At 39.0% G+C, this 23,121-nt stretch overlaps 1 protein-coding gene across 1 annotated transcript; it reads left to right on the plus strand.

Annotated features, from left to right (window-relative positions):
• The first annotated feature begins 16,846 nt into the window (after positions 1 to 16,846).
• Positions 16,847 to 19,013, plus strand: LOC129858329 (microfibril-associated glycoprotein 4-like). The gene is made up of 4 exons (XM_055927484.1): positions 16,847 to 17,091; positions 17,198 to 17,290; positions 17,415 to 17,582; positions 18,565 to 19,013. The coding sequence occupies exons 1-4, from the start codon at positions 16,902 to 16,904 to the stop codon at positions 18,705 to 18,707; spliced, it is 594 nt and encodes a 197-aa protein (XP_055783459.1). The 5' UTR covers positions 16,847 to 16,901; the 3' UTR covers positions 18,708 to 19,013.
• The last annotated feature ends 4,108 nt before the right edge of the window (positions 19,014 to 23,121 follow it).

Raw genomic sequence — 23,121 nt, forward strand, 5'->3', positions numbered from 1 at the left:
CAATGAGTGGTTTGGAAGGAGTCAGTGGCTACCTGCAAGCATTGCAAAACAATCACTATTCTGCTATTCATTGGAGTGGCTGTGTGGTACCAAATCTGGGATTAAGGGTATCTTTTCCAAGCTTAAAATTATAAACATTCAACATTGGCCATGCTGTTAATGAAGCATGATTTGTATCACGCTCAAAACAACGGTGAACTGCGAAATCTGACTTCAGTCAGTTCAAGACAACTGGAAACCCGGGAATAACTAGCTCTGACTGGGGAAATATGTTTTGAACGGTCATCCAACTCGCAATTGTAAATCCGGAACTTGGGTCTCTTTCTAGAGCTATGACCTGAAGATCACTGACGTCATCATGATTCAACCCTGTTTTTTTTCCGAAACTCGGTCTTCTAACAAAAACATCTGTAGCGTCCAAAGGGTTTGGGCTAAAAAACGATTATGACCCCCCTGGAACGACAAGACTCTCACAAACACGATGGTGTTCTCCGTTTTGGGACTCGTCTGAAGTCGGTACAGCCGATCTGCCAACTTCTGTCTGTACACTCTTAGAATAAAGGGTTTAAAAATGGTTCTTTGCGGAGGGATAGGGTTCTTTATACCAAGAACCGTTTTGATCAGAAGAACCCTTTTTGGAAGAAAGCATTCTTTGATGATTATTTTGAAGGCAAGAAGGATTCTTTGGAAGGCAGGGAGGGTTCTACATATACAGTATATTATTTCTCAGCATGGTCTATTGGAGGGAGATTTTCGGAATTGTTTGTTTTACTGTATATCTGTACATTGATTGGTTAATACATTTTATGCTACAGAAAGATAAATAACATACAATTTTCTAAAATAATCCAATCTGTAGGATTTATTGCACTCATTAATGAGATGGTGGTTCCAGTTTAGATGATTGAGGTAGTCTCAGTATTCAATCTTCCCTACCCTGGCAGTCATTCTGAATGCAGGTTGCGGGTGATTAACAATTCTACTTGTTGGATATTCTAACTGGACTCTAAAAGGAACTACACATCACTATGCAAGCCAGCATAATATGACTTGCAGGCTTGATGTGACCTGTAAACCAGGAGATTCCTAACACCACTGTGTTACGGTATACAGTAACTAGGCCCTCAAAGAAAGGCCTTATGATATATGTAATGTATTGTCATAAAATAATACAATTTTAAAGGCTAATATCGCTGGTGGAACCGTTCATAGAGCGTTCTAGGAATAACCCTCCAAAGATAAAAGGGTTCTAGGTAGAACCTTTTAGATTGTAAAATGGGTTCTTGGTAGAACCCTTCATAGAGGGTTCTAGGCAGAATGCTTCATAGAGTGTCCTAGGTAGAACTTTATACAGAGGGTTCTTTGAAGAACCCTACATAGAGGGTTCTAGATAGAACCCCCTGCAAAGTGTTCTACCCGGCACCAAAAAGGGTTCCCCTATGGGGACAAACTGGAAAAACCCTGTATGTTTCTACTTGACAAGTGTAGCATCCAAACAGTTTGGGCTACACACTAATATGACACCACCATCTTCTATCACGAACACCTACATGTCGGTGGTTTGGTCTAGGACAGGGTTCCCCACTGAGTCTTCTGAAAAATTAAATAAAAAACATAAGACTGTAAAAACACAAATCAGCTCCTAGTGATTTTAATTTTGGAAATCTGTTCCAAAGTATTCCCATGCATAATAGAGCGAAGTATGTGATCATATACAAATGTAGGCTAGGTATGAAATTATTATACAGTATATCCGTTTGGGTTTCTTGCGGTCAATTTGCAGTTTACAATTCATTTTTACTACGTTCCGGCCTCCTGACAATCCGCTCAAGAAAAAAAAAGAAGAAAAGAAAGAGTCGGCCTGCGGCTGAATTTAGTTGATGATCCCTACTCTAGTACACCCACAAGCCTCACGAGACTCATCTGAAAGTACAACGGTACCAGTAAAACAAAATGATGGAAGTATTTATGAATGTACTTTAGTGCCAAAAAAAGGGGTTAAATATGGGTTGAAAAAAATCCTGAGCTTTCTTATATCTCTTAGATATAGAACAGACACTTGAAAATATACCACATACCACCAGGCCCTTAGACCTGTTAGAGATGTGAGAATACAAAAATCTAAGCCTTCAGTGAACAGGATTTTTTACATGATCTTTATTTTAGTTACCTTAATTGTGTTTCAGCTATCCCTGAACCTGATTTAGCATTCAGCCTTTTTTCAGTTGTCTTCAAAAAACTAAGGGTTAACGGTAGGTTGAATGCTCCGGAATTATCAGAAATATTTCATAAAAGCGATAATGCTTGGATCAAGGCTAGGAAAACAGGCTTAGGCCCGGGCTGGCAAGCTTGTAAGCCACTGAGGAATCATTGTGTAAGACAAATCAGAAAGTCTAAATCTGATTATTATGTAAACGCTCTTTCGGATTGTAATGGGAAACTGTCAAATTCCTGAAGGATTCTACTTCCTCCTCTCTGCCACAACAAATAAATTCAGACACTTGCCTCATTACGGAAAAAAATGCCATTATTGATGTATTTAATTACCATTTTATCTCTGAAAGAACGTCTACGCCTATTCACAATGATACTGGGCTGGATGCTGTTAGGGGAAACTTGCTGAATGATCAAAGAAATGATAGTCAAAGCTTTTCTTTAGGCTAGTTACAGAAAAACAAGTCCTGGATGCGTTGCTAGCAATATACAACAAGAAACCCACAGGGGCTGACCAAATGGATCCTGGTCTGCTTAAGTGTGCAGCACCCATCATTGCTGGCTCAGTAACCCACATTTTTATTTCACATTGTTATCAGGAAATATTCCAAAAGCATGGAATTCATCTCTTGTGCTGCCACTCCATAAGGACGGGGATAGTGATCTTAATAATTATGACCCCGTTTCAAGGCTTCCTTGTCTAGCTAAGATTATTGAATCCTTGGTAAATGTACAACTTTTCTCTTTATTATCTGAGAAATGTATTTTTCATGTAAACCAATCAGGGTTTAGGCCTGGCCATAGCACGATTACAGCAACCACTTTAGTTGTTGATGATCTTGTCAATGCTTTAGACACTCAAATGAAATGCGCTGCTTTGTTAGTGGACCTGTCAAAAGCTTTTGATACTGTTTATCAGGCTATTTTATTGAATAAGTTGTCCTCGATAGGCCTGAGCTCTGACACCTGTTCATGGTTTCATGATTACCTTAGTGACAAAACTCAGGCAAGGGTGATTGATGGGGTTAAGTCGGAATTTCATGAAGTGCACAAAGGTGTGCCACGGGTCAATTTTAAAGCTGTTCTCTTCACTAGTCATATAAACACCATTGGTCAAGCTGTTAAACATTTTAAACTTCATCTCTATGCAGATGATACTATTATGTATGCTATTGCCTTGACTGTTGACCTGGCTGTGTCAAAAATACTGTCAGATTGTATTGCTATGCAGGAATCTCTTGCTGATGTAAAACTTGTTCTTAATACGGGCAAAACAAAATACATAATGTTCACTCATTAGATGGTTCTCCAATTGAACGTGTTCCCGCATATAAATACTTGGGCATTTGGATTTATATGGATGTGACGTTAAAAAACATATAGATGAGCTGGTTAAGAAGCTAAGATTTAAAGTTGGCTTTTTCTATCAAAACAGATTGTCCCTTTCTCTAAGCAGTAGGAAGCAGATTATTCAGTCAACCTTTTTATCTGTTCTTGATTATGGTGATATTATTTATAGAAATATAGCTGCTACTACTCTTAAACCTTTAAATGCCATCTACCATAGTGCCCTTCGTTTTGTTACAGGTGACAGTTTTGATACTCATCACTGCATCCTGTATCAAAAATGCCCTACTTTATAAACTTCAATCTTATCTAACTTTGCTGTTGAAGTATAGACATCTGAGTAGTATAACCAGTTCACAGGATTGGTTAACTCTTGAGGTTCCTAGGGTCTTCACCGAGCTAGGTAAATCTGCTTTTAGCTTTAAAGCACCGTATTGCTGGAACAAAATTTCAAAACACATTTCATTGAGATGTTCTGCTGCCGTTCGCAACGTTTAAAGTATTGATTGGGGACTTATTTGTGGAGGAATGTAACTGTTTTTCTGTGCGATCTGTGATGTTTTACTTGTGCTTCCCATGACTGTGTTTTTGTATTCTAATGTGCCAACTTTACAGTGTCAGTCCAAAGTTTGGACACACCTACTCATTCAACACAACTATGAAATAACACATATGGAATCATGTAGTAAGCAAAAATGTGTTAAACAAATATATTTTATATTTTAGATTCTTCAAATAGTCACCTTTGACTTGACGACAGCTTTGCACACTCCAGCTTCACCTGGAATTATTTTCCAACAGTCTTGAAGGAGTTCCCACATATGCTGAGCACTTGTTGGCTACTTTTCCTTCACTCTGCGGTCCGACTCATCCTAAACCATCTCAATATGATTAAGGTCGGGGGATTGTGGAGGCCAGGTCATCTGATGCAGCACTCCATCACTCTCCTTCTTAGTAAAATAGCCCTTACACAACCTGGAGGTGTGTTGGGTCATTGTCCTGTTGAAAAACAAATGATAGTCCCACTAAGCCCAAACCAGATGGGATTGTGTATCGCTGCAGAATGCTGTGGTAGCCATGCTGGTTAAGTGTACCTTGAATTCTAAATAAATCACAGACAGTGTCACCAGCAAAGCACCCCCACACCATAACAACTCCTCCTCCATGCTTTACGGTGGGAAATATACATGGGGATTTCATCCGTTTAACCAAAATTCTCCAATTTGGACTCCAGACCAAAGGACATATTTCTGACGGTCTAATGTCCCTTGCTCGTGTTTCTTGGCCCAAGCAAGTCTCTTCTTATTGGTGTCCTTCAATAGTGGTTTCTTTGCAGCAATTCGATCATGAAGGCTTGATTCACACAGTCTCCTCTGAACAGTTGATGTTGAGATGTGTCTGTTACTTGAACTCTGTGAATCATTTATTTGGGCTGCAATTTCTGAGGCTGGTAACTCTAATGAACTTATGAACTGGTAACTCTAATGAACTTATCCTTAGCAGAGGTAACTCTGGGTCTCCCATTCCTGTGGTGGTCTTCATGAGAGTCAGTTTCATCATAGCGCTTGATGGTTTTGTCATCAAGGCAAATGGTGGCTATTTGAAGAAGTGTTTAACACTTTTTTGGTTACAACATGATTCCATATGTGTTATTTCATAGTTTTGATGTCTTTACTATCATTATATTCTACAATGTAGAAAATAGTCAAATTAAAGAAAGGTTACTGTGAACACTGAGGATGTACCCGCTTTAAGTTACAGTTTTAACAGTGGCCAAGTAAGCTACTTTTTAAACATAATGTAGACCTACCAGAGACCCCCTACCATCAAAAACATTGGAGCAAATGCATCCCATAACATTTTGACATGGAAATAGTTGTTTTATCATTCAGCATACAGTATCAGCCAATGTGTGCTGTTCAATGTAGGCCTATATTCCATGAAACTTTAACTTCACTAGGGTAGGGGGCAGCATTCGGAATTTTGGATGAAAAGCGTTCCCAAATTAAACTGCCTGCTACTCAGGCCCAAAAGTTAGGATATGCATATAAACACTGCATATAACACTGCATATAAACACTGCATATAAACACTGCATATAAAGTTTCAAAACTGTTAAAATAATGTATGTGAGTATAACAGAACTGATATGGCAGGCAAAAAACAGAGGAAAATCCAACCAGGAAGTACTATTATTTTGAAAGGCTGTTTTTCCATTGAAAGCCTATCCACCATACAAAGACTTAGGACCCAGTTCACGAGCTCTATGGCTTCCTCTACATGTGGCCAGTCTTTAGGCATTGTTTCAGGCTTTTACTCTGAAAATTGAGGGAGATACAGCACTTTCAATGAGAGGCCAGTGGACATTTCCAGACATCAGCCATGCAACTGATCGGGAACACGCCTTTCTTGTTTCTCCTTTCCTATTGACGAAGCTTTTGTCCGGTTTAAATATTATTGATTATTTATGACAAAAACAACCGGAGGATTGATTTTAAATATCGTTTGGCTTGTTTCTACTAACTTTTATTGTACTTTTTAAAAACTTTTAGTCTGGACTTAGTGTACGCGCCTTGTAGAGTCGGATTACTGGACAAAACACGCAAACAAAAAGGAGGTTTTTGGTCATAAAGAGGGACATTATCGAACAAAACAAACATTTATTGTCTAACATGGAGACCTGGGAGTGCCACCAGATGAAGATCATCAAAGGTAAGTGATTAATTTTAATGATATTTCTGACTTTTGTGAGCCCTCTTCTTGGCCGGAAAATGGCTGTATGGGTTTCTGTAGCTAGGCGTTGACCTAACATAATCGCAAAGTGTGCTTTCGCCGTAAAGCCTTTTTGAAATCTGACACAGCGGTTGCATTAAGGAGACGTTTATCTTTATTCGTATGTTTAACACTTGTATCTTTTATCAATGTTTATGATGAGTATTTCTGTTATTTGATGTGGCTCTCTGCACTTTCACCGGATGTTTGTTTGAGACAATGCATTTCTGAACATAACGCGCCAATGTAAACTGAGATTTTTGGATATAAATATGAACTTTATCAAACAAAACATACATGTAATGTGTAACATGAAGTCCTATGAGTGCCATCTGATGAAGATCATCAAAGGTTAGTGATTCATTTAATCGCTATTTCTGACTTTTGTGAGCCTCTCCTTGGCTGGAAAATGGCTGTACGGTTTTCTGTGACTAGGTGCTGACATAACATAATCGCAAGGTGTGCTTTCGCTGTAAATCCTTTTTGAAATCAGATACCATGGCTGGATTAACGAGAAGTTTATCTTTAAAGTGGTGTATAATATATAATATAATATAATACTTGTATGTTTGAGGAATTTTAATTATGAGATTTGTTGTTTTAAATTTGGCGCCCTGCAATTTCACTGGATGTTGGTTAGGTGGGACGCTAGCGTTAATTAAAGAAAAAACATTCTGGGCTTGACATTAACCTGTTTATCCACTTGTCCTTCAGACAAGGAGGTGACTGAAAATCTAGTGCTGTTTGATGCAAGAAAAAAATTTACAAAATAAAATACATTATTATTCCCATACCATTATTACAGTGAATCAGACAAATTATGCTACCCTCTGCCTATTGGCTACTTAGCTTATTCAAGCCTGTCTCAAAATACAACACTGCCCCTTGAAGACTAAAAAAGATATATCTTTACCTGACTTGATTTTCAAAGATGTCTAGAAATTGACAGGTTTTGTGCTCTTGTAGGAAGCAATCATTCCCCTATCGCGGACTAGAAATGATCTATAACTGGGCTAATAACTAACGAGCTAGCAAAGGATATGAGGCTACATGCAGCTCCCTCTGATCTCAAAGCAGCACATCTACTCACAACCGCTCATGCTGTAAACACAGTCCAGTTCAAAGTAAATGGCACAGATCCATATACAGTGGGGCAAAAAAGTATTTAGTCAGCCACCAATTGTGCAAGTTCTCCCACTTAAAAAGATGAGAGAGGCCTGTAATTTTCATCATAGGTACACTTCAACTATGACAGACAAAATGAGGGAAAAAACTCCAGAAAATCACATTGTAGGATTTTTTATGAATTTATTTGCAAATTATGGTGGAAATAAGTATTTGGTCACCTACAAACAATTAAGATTTATGGCTCTCACAGACCTGTAACTTCTTCTTTAACCTGTTTGGGCTGCAAGCCCGACGTCGGTACAAATATGACAACATCCAGCTCAGCTGCAGGACGCGAAATTCAAAATCTATTTTTTTTTAATATTTAACTTTCACACATTAACAAGTCCAATACAGCATTTGAAAGATAAACATCTTGTCAATCCAGCCAACATGTCCGATTTTTTTAATGTTTTACAGAGAAAACACCACATATATTTATGTTAGCTCACCACCAAATAAAAAAGTGGACAGACACGTATGATTATGATTATGATGTATGAATTATGATTCAAGTAGCATGCACAAGCCAACCTAAATAACCTAGAACCAACCTAAACAACCTAGAAAAAACTACCTCAGATGACAGTCCTATAACATGTTACACAATAAATCTATGTTTTGTTCATAAAATGTGCATATTTTAGCTATAAATCAGTTTTACATTACTGCTCCCATCATTGCTACATCATAGCTACAGTCTGAAATCACACGGGAGTAGCCAGAGAAAATACAGACACCAACGTCAACTACTAATTACACCTCATAAAACATTTCAGAAAAACATATGGTGGATAGCTAATGAAAGACAAATATCGTGTGAATAGAGCCAATATTTCCGATTTTTGAAGTGTTTTACAGCGAAAACACAATATATCGATATATTAGCTTACAACATTAGCTAGCATACGGCAGCATTGATTCTAGTCAAGCGCTAGCATAGCACAGTTCGACAGATATATTAAAAAGCATCCCAAATTGGGTCCTTATCTTTGTTGATATTCCATCAGAATGTTGTAACGGGGTCCATTGTCCAGTACAGTCTTTAGTTGGGTTCCAGAACGAAATATTTCCCTCTTTGGTTAGCAAGCACAATGGCCGTGCGGCGCTAATCTGTCTTTCTTCAAAAAATTCTTCCGTCGCATCACATCTAAAGTCCAGAATAAATTGCAATAATATAATTAAAGTATATTGAAAAAACATACTTTAGGATGATTTTGTGACATGTATCAAATAATATCGTAGGCAGAGGTCATATTCACCTTTAACGAGCGTATTCCAGGAGCCGAGTCCAGGTTCTGCCTCGCGCCCGGAAAAAAAATTAAACTGCGCAGGTCTCACTAGATGATGTGGTGTTCAGCCCCTGAAAGAGATATTCGACTCCTTTCTTCTCTCACTTCCGCATTACACCCAGATGAAGGCGTGTGACGTGTTTCTACGGTCCTAAGTGACATGACCTTGTATAGACAAGGTCTTAAAGAGAGACATAGCATTTTGGAAATCTCAATTCTGGATAGGAAATGGGCTGTAAAAATAGTTCTGTTCAACTTAGAGAAATAATTCAAACGTTTTTAGAAACTATAGACTGTTCTCTATCCAATAGTAGTAAATATATGCATATTGGAAGATCAAAAATTTCTTAAGAGGCCGTTTGAAAATGTGCGCATATTTTCCAGTTTTTTCAATATTCACCCTGCAGCCATAAGAAGTTTTAAGAGGCTCCTCTGTCCTCCACTCGTTACCCGTATTAATGGCACCTGTTTGAACTTGTTATCAGTATAAAAGACACCTGTCCACAACCTCAAACAGTCATACTCCAAACTCCACTATGGCCAAGACCAAAGAGCTGTCAAAGGACACCAGAAACAAAATTGTAGACCTGCACCAGGCTGGGAAGACTGAATCTGCAATAGGTAAGCAGCTTGGTTTGAAGAAATCGACTGTGGGAGCAATTATTAGGAAATGGAAGACATACAAGACCACTGATAATCTCCCACGATCTGGGGCTCCACGCAAGATCTCACCCCGTGGGGTCAAAATGATCACAAGAACGGTGAGCAAAAATCCCAGAACCACACGGGGGGACCTAGTGAATGACCTGCAGAGAGCTGGGACCAAAGTAACAAAGCCTACCATCAGCAAGGGCATTGAAGATGAAACGTGGCTGGGTCTTTCAGCATGACAATGATCCCAAACACACCGCCCGGGCAACGAAGGAGTGGCTTCGTAAGAAGCATTTCAAGGTCCTGGAGTGGCCTAGCCAGTCTCCAGATCTCAACCCCATAGAAAATCTTTGGAGGGAGTTGAAAGTCCGTGTTGCCCAGCAACAGCCCCAAAACATCACTGCTCTAGTGGAGATCTGCATGGAGGAATGGGCCAAAATACCAGCAACAGTGTGTGAAAACCTTGTGACGACTTACAGAAAACGTTTGACCTCTGTCATTGCCAACAAAGGGTATATAACAAAGTATTGAGATAAACTTTTGTTATTGACCAAATACTTATTTTCCACCATAATTTGCAAATAAATTCATTTAAAAAATCTTACAATGTGATTTTCTGGATTTTTTTTCTCATTTTGTCTGTCATAGTTGAAGTGTACCTATGATGAAAATTACAGGCCTCTCATCTTTTTAAGTGGGAGAACTTGCACAATTGGTGGCTGACTAAATACTTTTTTGCCCCACTGTATGTGACTTGTTTGAGGAAACTAGGCGTATGTCGCACGTCACCACCTCACAGGAGAAGCATTTCAATGTAAACATGAATGTTTAATCAAAATGCGTTTTGGCAGAAATACCTTCTGAAAAATTTGAACTTTCATGTGCCTTACTAACAAATGTGTATTCCATCTGAAAATGCGAATAAATTTGTTAAATAACAAGCCCAGCGGGTTTAGACACGGAAAAAGACTGGAACCTTATCACTAGCCATGATTGGCTGAGATGATGAACAGGCTGGACATGCTGGGAGATTAGTTCGGAATGGTCTGCCATGTAGCATGCTTCTGTCATATCCTTTGCTAGCTAAACTACTAAAGTGTCATTGTTAAGACTGTCACCATTTCAATACAATATGATTTGGCCAATTTATTTATATTTGCCATACATTTGAATTGAAAAACATTTCTTACAAATTCATCTAAATGCATGTTGAAATATATATTTTTAAACATTTCCAAATACATTGGAAAATATACAGTTGAAGTCGGAAGTTTACATACACCTTAGCCAAATACATTTAAACTCAGTTTTTCACAATTCCTGACATTTAATCAGAGTAAAGATTCCCTGTCTTAGGTCAGTTAGGATCACCACTTTATTTTAAGAACATGAAATATCAGAATAATAGTAGAGAGAATGATTCATTTCAGCTTTTATTTATTTCATCACATTCCCAGTGGGTCAGAAGTTTACATACACACAATTAGTATTTGGTAGCATTGCATTTAAATTGTTTACCTTGGGTCAGACATTTCGGGTAGCCTTCCACAAGCCTCCCACAATAAGCTGGATGAATGTTGGCCCATTCCTCCTGACAGAGCTGGTGTAACTGAGTCAGGTTTGTAGGCCTCCTTGCTCGCACACGCTTTTTCAGTTCTGCCGATATATTTTCTATAGGATTGAAGTCAGGGACTTGTTTTACTGTGGATATAGGTACTTTTGTACCGTTTTTCTCCAGAATCTTCACAGGGTCCTTTGCTGTTGTTCTGGGATTGATTTGCACTTTTCGCACCAAAGTATGTTCATCTCTAGGAGACAGAACGCGTCTCTTTCTTGGGCGGTATGACGGCTGCGTGGTCCCATGGTGTTTATACTTGCGTACTATTGTTTGTACAGATGAACGTGGTACCTTCAGGCGTTTGGAAATTGCTCCCAAGGATGAACCAGACTTGTGAAGGTCTACAAAAAAAATTCTGAGGTCTTGGCTGATTTCTTCCCATGGTGTATAGCAAAGAGGCACTGAGTTTAAAGTTAGGCCTTGAAATAAATCCACAGGTACACCTCCAATTGACTCAAATTATGTCAATTAGCCTACCAGAAGCTTCTAAAGCCATGACATCATTTTCTGGAATTTTCCAAGCTGTTTAAAGGCACAGTCAACTTAGTGTACGTAAACATCTGACACACTGGAATTGTGATACAGTGAATTATAAGTGAAATAATCTGTCTGTAAACAATTGTTGGAAAAAATACTTGTGTCATGCACAAAGCCGACTTGCCAAGTCCTAACCGACTTGCCAAGACTATAGTTTGTTAACAAGACATTTGTGGAGTGGTTGAAAAACTAGTTTTAATGACTCCAACCTAAGTGTATGTAAACTTCCGACTTCAACTGTATGTATTTGGTCTAGACACTCTATTCCTGAAGAAACACAAATATTTTTGTACATTTAGTTAATCTGTCCATCAAATATGGGTTCTTCCCCAATGCTTTGAAGTCTGTTGCAGTGATACCTGTTTTAAAATCTGGTGACCCAACACTGGTGGAAAATAACAGACCAATAAGCATTCTTCCAGTGCTATCAAAAGTAGCTGAAGGATGGGTGGCTGATCATCTGACTGATTACCTCAATCAAGGAAACTCCATATATTAAATGCAATTTGGATTCAGAACTAACCATTCTACCGAAACAGCCAAATGTTATTTTCTGGAGTGCATTACATCTAAAACTGGACATAGGTGGGGAAGTCGGTGCAGTCTTTTTGGATCTTAAAAAGGCCTTTGATACAGTGAATCATAAGGTCCTCCTATCCAAACTATCGCCCCTTAATGTGTCCACTGAAGTTATTAGTTGGATGTATTCCTATCTGACAAACAGAAGTCAAAGGGTTCGTCTGGGGGACACTCAGTCAGACTCTCTTTACTATAACATTGGTGTCCCACAAGGGTAAATATTATGGTGCCTTCTGTTTACCATCTATATAAATGATCTCCAACTTGCTTGCCCACAAGTTAACATGCATATGTATGCAGACGATACAGTCCTGTTTGTACACTCAAAAAATAGACAAGTTAACTGAAGCTATGGTAGACGCTTTTAAATGGATTACTGATTCTTGCCTGCATTTAAATATCGACGAGACTGATTGTATGTACTTCTCTAAGAAATCTATTGATTCATCCCAACGAGCTGTTCTTGTTAATGGGGAAAATCTGAAAGTTGTGTCTAACTTCTGGACTCCAACTTGACATTTAAGAAACGTGAAGAAAATGGTTAACACGGTCAAGTTTGGATTATCCAATTTTAGATTACCTTCCTCTGGAGGGCGCTAAACTATATATGCATGCTCTGATCTTCTCACATCTGAGATATTGCCTCACATGCTCATCACAAGCAAGAGCTACTATTCAATTGAATCCCTCTACAAACAAACACAAGATTTTTGATAACAAACCAAACAGTTACCACCATTGCCACCGTACACAAACGTAATTTATTCAGTCTGGATAGGTTTAAGCAGTACGTAGATGCAAGCCTTGTCTTTAAGATCTTGCGTGGTCTATGCCGACATATCATGCTCAAGGAAAGCACCTCCAGGATAACAAGGGCAGTAACTAGAGGGGATTGCGTTGTCCCTTTTCGACACAGTAAATTTGGTCAATCGGTCTTTGTTAGAGCTACAATATACTGGAATGCAATGGGCATACATAACCCGTAGTATTTACTGCCTATGCACACTAGGTAAGACCTGGGCGGACCACCCCCTGTATTTTCGTTAGCGCACCAGGTGGTGCTAAGTTAGGTAAGTAGTGGGTAGGCAGGTAAGGTAGGAGGGGGCTTTGACATTTACTTTCTTTGCTTTGGTTCCATCCAGCCCCTTTTCCCCATATTACCGTATGAAGTAATAAATAAATTCCCAGTAAACGGTATATTCTCTGCCTTTGTCATCCTTACCCACACCTACAGTCCCATACCTCTTTCACTCCACGGGAAGTTGTTGTAGCAGGGTGTTGCGTACCCACTGCAAGAGGCGTACGTAACTCCCTTGGACTTGAGAAGCTGCACTGCTTATTGTACTTTTACATTTAAATTGAAAGCATGGCTCAAATCTATTCAAAACTGTACACGATTTATCTGTGGTTTCTCATATGTAAGACAACAGTTGAAGATAGTGTTTTTTTATTACAAATAAGTTGTTGTTGTTAGAATGATATATTATTGGATGTAATATATTTTGTATTGTTTTAGTGAGTGTTTGTATAGTGGCTGTGTAAAGGCCCTTACCTGCCCAGGGACTACGGGTGCAAATTATCTTTTGGCTAACCCCAGCACATTTACATGGATGTTGCATTATTGTAATATTGATGTTGATTAATGTGCATTGTCCCCTATAAATAAATACATCAAATATATAGGGTTCACAGCATTAAAAACAGAAAGGGAATTAACGAGTAGCTCCTGAAAAGAGTATTGGTCAAAATTGCGGGATCAGGTGGCTTTGCGAGGCTACCACCAACATTCAACCATGTATCTGTTAGTCAGTAGTCAGTGACCTGCTGGTGGCAATAAAAGATGAATGTTCATGATCTGAAAATGACAATGGACCATACAGTATTCTTCTTCTGACCTTTCTGTCACCACCAATAACAACATTCCTTCACAGAACACCACACACGGAACACAATAAACAGGAAACTCGGATGCTGTGGATTCCACCTATCCCCCACTACCTACATTCCATACACCTACATTCCTTTCAGTGATAGTTCAGGCCTGCCATACACAGGTAAGACCAAATTCTAGCAACCTAAAGGTTGTGTGTTCAAATCTGATCACGGACAACTTTAGTATTTTAGCAACTTTTCAACTATTTACTACCTTTTAGCTACTTTTCAAATACTTAGCATGTTCACTAACCCTTCCACTAACCTTATCCCGTTTAGATAACCCTTCCCCTAAACCTGAACTTAAACCTAACCCCTAGAATTCGTAACATATAATTTGTTTTGCAAATGTAACATATGATACTAAATGGGGTGCCTCAGATTTACAGTACATACAGAATAATACGTAATGGTCTGAGACCCGGTTGCTTTTGATCACCTGAGTAAGCTCCACTCATTGCACTGGCGCAGTCATAGCCTTGACCATGGCATTTGTTCACTGATATCCCCTTATACATTCAATCCATTTATTTCTGCTTTTTCAACATTCCGGAAGCCCAAGAAACAATCATATAGCTAGCTCCCTAGTACATATGGAAATGTAAAAAGTTTATGAATTACTTTTTGGAGAGTTAGTCTAAATTGACATTGATGACAAGTGCATGGGCCCCCACACCTCATAAGCCCCCTGCATTGCGGGGCCTGCTGGGGTGTCCGGTACACCAGTGAAGGAATGCAGGTTTAAGGAATCCATGTAGTGGTGGTCGCCAGGAATCATTTAGAGCTTCTGACTTCCCTGTTCCGTGTGTTCTGTGTTCTGTTTTCCGAGAGGGAATGTTGTTGTTGGTGGTGATAGAAAGATCAGAAGAAGAATACTTGATTGTCCATTTGTCATTTTTAGATCCTGATATTTTATTGCCACCAGCAGACCACCATACTGATCACTGGCTAACCAACAGTGGGTTGAATGTTGGTGGTAGCCCTTCACTGCTTTAAGCCCTTCAACCAGGGGTGTCAAACTCATTCCATGGAGGATTACAAGTGAGGAGAGAAAACCAGCAGACACTCGGCCCTCTGTGGAACGAGTTTGACAAGTGCCTTAAACTGAACTACCAGATAGGAATGTTGGCAAAAAGTCGCGTCTACAAAACTTAGTGCACTGTGTTCGTAACAGATTCTAGCTTCGGGAACAGAAAACTGTATTGAGATCAGAGGTTTCATCGATGAAAACATTTTAAGAACCAGATTTAGATTCTCTGCTGCAAAAACAGGGGATTGACACACACCAGGTGCTTGTGACCAGGGACCTTATTTTCATGTCAAGTCCAACACTGTAATTTTGTCGTATACCATTTACGATAAAATATGTGCATACCAACATTTTACAACTATGTAATTTAAGTAGATTTTGCATGAAATTGTGTGATTTATGAATGAAACATGCATATTTGTGATTAACACAATTTAATTAATGGGTGTAGATGTTATATAAACCAGATTTTATTATCATAGTTTAAGAAATGATCGTACACGTAAATGAGGCCCCTGACAAGCGATCTTGATTGAGGGGTGAACCCAGATTGGATGAGTTTTTGGCAACAACAAATATTACACAAGCATTGTGGTGAAACTGCACAATTGTTCTGTAATCATTTTTGTGCAGACCAACTCTCCGTTTTATCACACAAATATCTGTTGTATCACAACCATTGTGTCAAATCCATTGTACAACGTGAGTGTGTATGGGACCCACTAAAGAGTGTTGCCTCTTTATTTAACCTGCAGGTAAGTCATTGAGAACACATTCTCTTTTACAATAATGACTTGACCAAGAGGGAGCAATGACACTACAGACAAAGCAGATTTTTTTTTTTGTTTGTTTTTACTCGTTTACAGAAATAGGAACAGACATATTTACATCATGGCTAGGGTGCACAGCATTAAAAACAGAAAGGGAATTAACGAGTAGCTCCTGAAAACAGTATTGGTCTAAAAGCATTGAAGTGCTACCACCAACATAGCCTCATAAATACCAGACTGATTCACGCTGCGTAAAAGGGTTTAATGTAAGCTTGCGGGATCAGGTGGCTTTGCGAGGCTACCACCAACATTCAACCGTCTATCTGTAAGCCAGTAGTCAGTGACCTGCTGGTGGCAATAAAAGATGAATGTTCATGATCTGAAAATGACAATCGACCATAAAAGTATTCTTCTTCTGACCTTTCAGTCACCAACAACAACAACATTTCTTCACAGAAAGATACAATTTAGAACTGGATTGCTGTTACACTGTGATTTGTGCAACCTGTGTAACTTCACGTGACCTGTTTGAATCCTCTAGTGTTGAGTTCTACCTCTCCATCACGTTTATGTTAATATGTCAATTAATATTCATATATGGCTGTATAAAAGTCTTCCTATAGCTTAGAGAGCGCTAGAACAGAAACAGTGGACACTGATGCTTAGTCAGCTGGGTAGGACAGGGACACTTTAGGGTTGGACTACATATTTTAAAATTCAGTCGCTAGAATTCAACTAACTGTTTTTTCTAACTATCGAATTCAATATTTCTGTTTAAGGTTTGAACTTGAGGCTGAAAATCTTTGAACTATAATGATGGCGAGACTGACTTAAATCAAATAATGGTATTTTCTTGAAAATGTTATGTGTGAATTAAATTGAAAGGTAGAGGTTTTGTTTGAAACCACCTATCTCTCTCTGTGTCTCTTACTTTCTCTATTTCTTCTCTCTCTCTGTCTCTCTCTCTCTCTCTCTCCTCTCTAAGGCTCACAATGTTGGCAGTGTTACTTCTGGCTGTTGTAGCAGTCCACTCTGCCCCTCGATGTGATATCAACCTGGATGCAGACTGTAATGAAGTCTACAACATCTCGCAAGCAAGTGGCGTCTACCCCATCTACCCCTTTTTGACACCTGTTCAGGTGTACTGTGACATGAACACGGATGGAGGCAAGTGGACTGTGAGTATCATAGTACTATGTTGGGCTCTTATTAACATTTCTATCCTTACAGACCATGTGAACAGTTGCTAAACATCTCTGTCTGTCTGTCTGTCTGTCTGTCACTCAAGTAATCCAGAGGATAGATGGATCTCTGAACTTCTACAGACCCTGGAACCAGTACAAAGTTGGTTTTGGAAACCCAGAGGGAGAATACTGGCTAGGTGAGAATTTACTTTAGCAAAAAATAAGAAAATAATCGCCCAAAATAAGATGAAACAAGTAGAGTATACAAATGATAACTTTGTATACTGTAATCTGCAATCTGATCTAGCGTTGTCTCTTCAGGACTGGAGAACATCCACCTTCTCACTAAGAGGAGGAAGTATGAGCTGAGGGTAGACATGGAGGACTTTGAAGGAAACAGTGTGTTTGCCATGTACTCTTCCTTCTTTTTGGACTCTGAGGCAGACGGATACAAACTACATGTCACTGGATTCACCAACAGAGGAGCAGGTGAGTGAGAGACAACATTTGTTGTTTTTGCCTTGTCGGTGATACCATTTTCAAAGATGAACACAAGTTATTCACACAATGTGCTCTGGCTTCACAGCTGTCTGAGAACAAATGCTGTGTTTTTGTCCTATAAACGTCAGAGCACTTTAATGGGTAATTTTCCTGAAAAAATATGTGTGCTTGCTTCAGTTGTCACTCATCCTTAAATTGTCAACTTGTCAACTTCACATTCATCATCTCCAGCACCACCCCATCATCAAAGTGTGAAAACAGCACTTTACTATGTGTTGTAGTCAAAAGGATAGAGGAAGATAGGCTATGTTTCTGATTACGTCATTGGAAAAACCTTTAACATCATCTGGTGTGTATCATGTGATTTTCACCAGGAAAATGTTACTTTACTAACCTTGCCTGCTCAGAGTTGGTTAAAAATCACATGATGTTGATCATCTCATCCAGAAACACTTTTGACATCATCTGGTGTGCATCCGCCCTTTTTATTTATTTGGATTTTTTTTACAAATGTTGGTGTTGGAGTGGTGCTGGAAATGATGAATATGAGGTTGAAAAGTGGTGACATTTCCTATAAGTATTTTGTATGCTAGTGGAAATGTATGGAAGTTTAAATTGTTAGAGGCCAGTGTTGGAAAATGTAGGGGAATGTCATAGTAGTAGTGACTGTGTTGGAAATAGTAGTGGGCCTGTAGTGGGATAACTGTAGAAGTTGTGACTGCAGTAGTGGTGCATGTTGTAACTGTAGCCTAGTAGTAGTAGTAGTAGTAGTAGTAGTAAGCAGCCCAGAAGTAGTAGTAGTAACAGTACATTGCAGTAGTAATAGTGACTGTTTTAGATAGGTAGGTCTATAGTGAGGTAGGTCTATAGTGAGGTAATTATATGGCTTAGCTATGGTAAGTTGGGTCGCATTTGTAGAGTTTTTAGAAAATGCAAACACTCTAAATAGACAATTTTTTCTGTTTCCAAGGTGACTCACTGGCCTATCATAGCGGGTTGATGTTCAGCACCTTCGACAAAGACCAGGACACTTGGTCTGACAACTGTGCAGCTACTTACTATGGGACATTTTGGTATGGTTCTTGTCACTACGCTAACATCAATGGAGAGTAACTATGGGGAACCACCAAACATACCGCTACAAGTGTCAATTGGAATCACTGGAAAGGTTATCATTATTCTCTGAAAGCTGTCTCTATGAAGATTAGACCAGTGCCTTAGACCAGTGGGGTAGATACCTTTGATAAACAGCCACATATAACTCTTTATTTACTTGTTGATTACAATTTTGAACAGTAGGCCGGCTAAGTCATTGATCCAACTTTCTGGAACATCCCCCAGTGTAGAGAAGCTGCAGCCAGCAGGGTCTCCCAATGTGTATAGCAGGGGCTTGGAACACACTACTCTGACATTATGTTGTTAATCAGACAATCAGCCAATCATAGCGCCCTGTCCCAGATTAGAGTGAAATGTGGGATATCAGGGCTGTTCAGTTTTATATACACTGTCTGTTATGTATGCTATGAGTGTTTCTGATCTGACCAGATTTAATTAATGTTGTTATGTTTATCAACTGTCACAAACATTGGACTCGCTCCAGGCCTACTACATTCCAGACATCTGCCAGATCTCACAACGCCTGGATATGAATTTCATAGCGACCCTGTGTCTGATGCTAGTACAGTAGTTAAACAGTAGCTGATGCAATGCAATGACTGCAATGTAATCAGCCTGGAATGAGGCCAATGTTACAATATAAGGTATGCAGTGTATGTGTGTGTGTGTGGTAGCAAAAGGCATTATGTTTAACATTCGTATGCCTGGTATTAAGCCTATTCCTGGACTATAATGCACTTTCAATGACCATATTCCATTGATAATTATTGTTTGTCCAGGATTTGGCTTAAATCTGGGTCTGGGAAACCGTTTCTTATTGCATAAATGTGTTGTTCTACTTTTATGGCTGCCATGAGCTCACGTCACTTTGCTATGATAAGATTGAATGAGTCCTGAAAATTATATCTGTTGATATAGATAAAACAATCCAAACTGTGAATTTTTACTGAGTTGATTTAACTTTTTAATAAAGATTAGTAGAGAAAAGATGTGCTGATACTTTCTACGAAGCACACACACACATCATGCTTCATAACTGCATTTGAGATGCCTTTTGATACACTTATGATGCATTATAACACTTGCTTTAAGCTGTCATATTCATAGGGGTGGCTAACTGGAGTCATAAGAACCAATCAAATAATTGCTACTGATGGCACCAAGTCATATTATATCAAAATGCCATGATAGCATCTAACCACTAGAGTCTGCTATTGCACTTCAGCAGAGCAAGATCAGCAGGAAACCATGTACAGTACCTACAGGTAAAAATGTGACAGAAAAGTCTAAAAAGGATCCTTGGGACGTTAAACTCTGAAGTCATCCCATTGAAGTTTAAAAACGGTTAGGGTTGGATAAGGGCAGTGGCCCCACATTTTTAGCAAAGAAAAATATATACAAATATGTTTTGGTGGGGAGGCTTGCCTGTTTTGCATGTATTTTGGCATTAATACAAGTCACATATCAGTTTGCTAACAATGTAAAAATATATATATATCATTGAGTTAAAAAAGCCACATACAAACATAGTCTCTTTTTTGTTTTCTTGAGTAAGGCAGCTCCAAAATGCAGGTGTTTAAGCCTAGCTCAGTGCTTTCTGTGGTGGTGGGACAAGTCAGCAGAAAATAGGAGCATTGCACCGTGATTGGCTACAGATAAAATGACGCCAAATCACGTTGTATGTACAGTAGCTTTGGTTGGACTGATCATATCAACATATTACTTTCAAAATCTTAGCTTGCAGTCATCATCATGAATCAAGTAGACAATCTACTGGCAAATCCTTTTTAATCCTTGTCATATGAACATAAATAATGAAGAGAAATTCTAGATAAAACGTATCGGTGCTCATCGGCCATTGGACATAAATATTACACAGTAAGTTGGAAATCGCAAATTCAACAATGAGTGGTTTGGAAGGAATTGATGACAGTGGCTAACTGCAAGCATTGCAACTGGGAAGTTGGGAATAAACGAGCTCAGACTGGGAAAATACGTTTTGAATGGTCATCCAACTAGGAATTGTAAATCCGGCCTCTTTGTCTTTCTTTGATGACAAAATGTGCCCACAAAGGACCGCTGCGCCACCTTCCTGTTCAAGTGAGCACATCACAACAAGGTGAGTCCAAAAATGTCTTATATGCTGCTGCTGATGGTGTAATATGCCAGGGAGATATGTATACTGTAGCTAAGAAAGTAATACTAAGCATATCTTGTGTAATAGGTGGCTAGTAGCCCATGTGCCTCACCCTAATAATTTTGTCTATTTTCACCTCTTAATTTCGCCTAACATTACTGTTCTGAGTCGGTGGTGCACATGTAGCCTATAACCTATTTTCGAGAAATGTCATCATCAAATATTGTAAGAGCTTTCATTGTCTGCTTATATGCCCCCTTTATTTATTGTACAGTTCTGACTTGGTGTACAGGGAAAATACTGTAAGAGGGACAATGTTCTGAATTCTGTCGCTGTACATTTCAAAAGTGCTGAACACATAGTTATATTGACTACGTTCATCTTAGTTCGTTCATTAATGTCGTAATCGAAATTACGGAATGCCTCTTATCCGCTCATCATTTCCTTATGCCATAGTTTGTACATCGATTGTCAGTAGAAACCACATTTGTTTAAGCAAGTCAGCCATATCAGCTATGTTTTTTTTTAAAGGCAGTAAATGAGGCTGAATGAACTGTTTCGCTGCCAGACAAGGCTCCGCTGATAGCCAGGTGTAGCAGTGGTAAGGATTCACTCCATTGTGCTGGAAAGAAAGCTCTGCTTTTGGGACAGCTTTATTTAGGCCCTAACAGTTTCTGGGCACTGCTTGTCGTTGTTGTGTTGTCTAGTGGCTTAGCTGGCATGCATCTAAAAAAAATTGTTTGCCACACCAAGATTTACGTGCTAAAATCGCCACTGGGTAAGGGTTATGGTTAAAATAAGGGTAGGGGTTAAGGTTAGGGTCAGGGTTTAGGGTAGGGTCGTCTTAAGGGTCCCAGCTAGCATCTACCATTCTGTGACATAGGCTGATTTATGATTTAATACAAGGACTGTATCACCTATCCAATTGAGTCGGTCTCTCTTGTGAATAGTCTGTGGCTATAAGCAATGTAGCATTCGTAAAGTGTTTATGTACCACCAAAATACTCATAATGTAACAAGATCTCATATAATCAGATCTCTTTGAGAAGATCTGATGGACAAGTGGTGACTTGTACAGAAAAGCAGACCCAATGTCAACCATATTAAAGCAGTCGCAGTGCCCATTGAGGTCATTTAAAAAATGTATTTAACCTGGCAAGTCAGTTAAGGACAAATTATTATTTACAATGACGGCCTAACCCGGACAACGCTGTGCTAATTGTGCGCCGCCCTATGGGACTCCCAATCACAGCCAGATGTGACACAGCTTGGATTCAAACCAGTGACCGCAGTGACACCTCTTTCACTGAAATGCAGTGCCTTAGACCACTGTGCCACACGGGAGCTCATTGCTGTGATTATTCCTATAGGTGAGCTGATCTGATCATGATTCATGAGTAATGATGGCCACCAATATGGAAAGTCCATATCGATATCCGTTTCATTTTTTTTTTTTTATATATATCGATATCATATCGGAATTTAAAAACGTGTAGGCCTACTTGCTGTTTACCCCTTTGTTTCAGTGTCATGAATTTTAAAATGCGTTTCATCTTCCTAATGAGCCACCATAACATTGTGGTTGTGTTTTCCTTATCAGCCACCGTATTTCCCTTGTCATTTTGATGAGATATCAAATTTAGCACACAAACAAATAGCTAGATCGCAGCTGTACGGATAAACCAAATATCCTTTCAGCAGTCACATTATAGATACACACGGTGAGGCAGGGCTTAACGTGACCATGCCCCGGAGTAGGACACATCCGTAGGATACTCCCGTTACTCCAATGATAAATGTCCTACTTTACTCATAACCCGACACAACGGCTGTATTTTTTTTAATCATACATTTTACATGCTTCCATGTCGTCTTAATCAACAAACTACATCATACCTAAAAACACTTTCATTCTAAATGTAAAACTGTTAACACAATTTATTTTACATACTGTACTTTAGGATGATTTGGACATGATGGGCGAAAAAGGTCACAAAAGTTCAGTGGTGTAAAGTAGCGTATACTTTGATTTTCACTTTTGATACTTAAGTACATTTTTAGCAATTCCATGTACTTTTAATACTTAAGTATATTTCAAGCCAAATACTTTTAGACTTTTACTCAAGTAGTATTTTACTTGAGTCATTTTCTATTAGGGTATCTTTACTTTTACTCAAGTTTGACAATTTAGTACTTTTTCCAACACTGCAAAAGTTACAAAAATACAACTGCAGCAACATCCATTTCTAACATAACACAGAAGCAAAGAAAAGT

This window comes from Salvelinus fontinalis, chromosome 6 (assembly GCF_029448725.1).
Source record: "Salvelinus fontinalis isolate EN_2023a chromosome 6, ASM2944872v1, whole genome shotgun sequence".
Taxonomy (NCBI): domain Eukaryota; kingdom Metazoa; phylum Chordata; class Actinopteri; order Salmoniformes; family Salmonidae; genus Salvelinus; species Salvelinus fontinalis.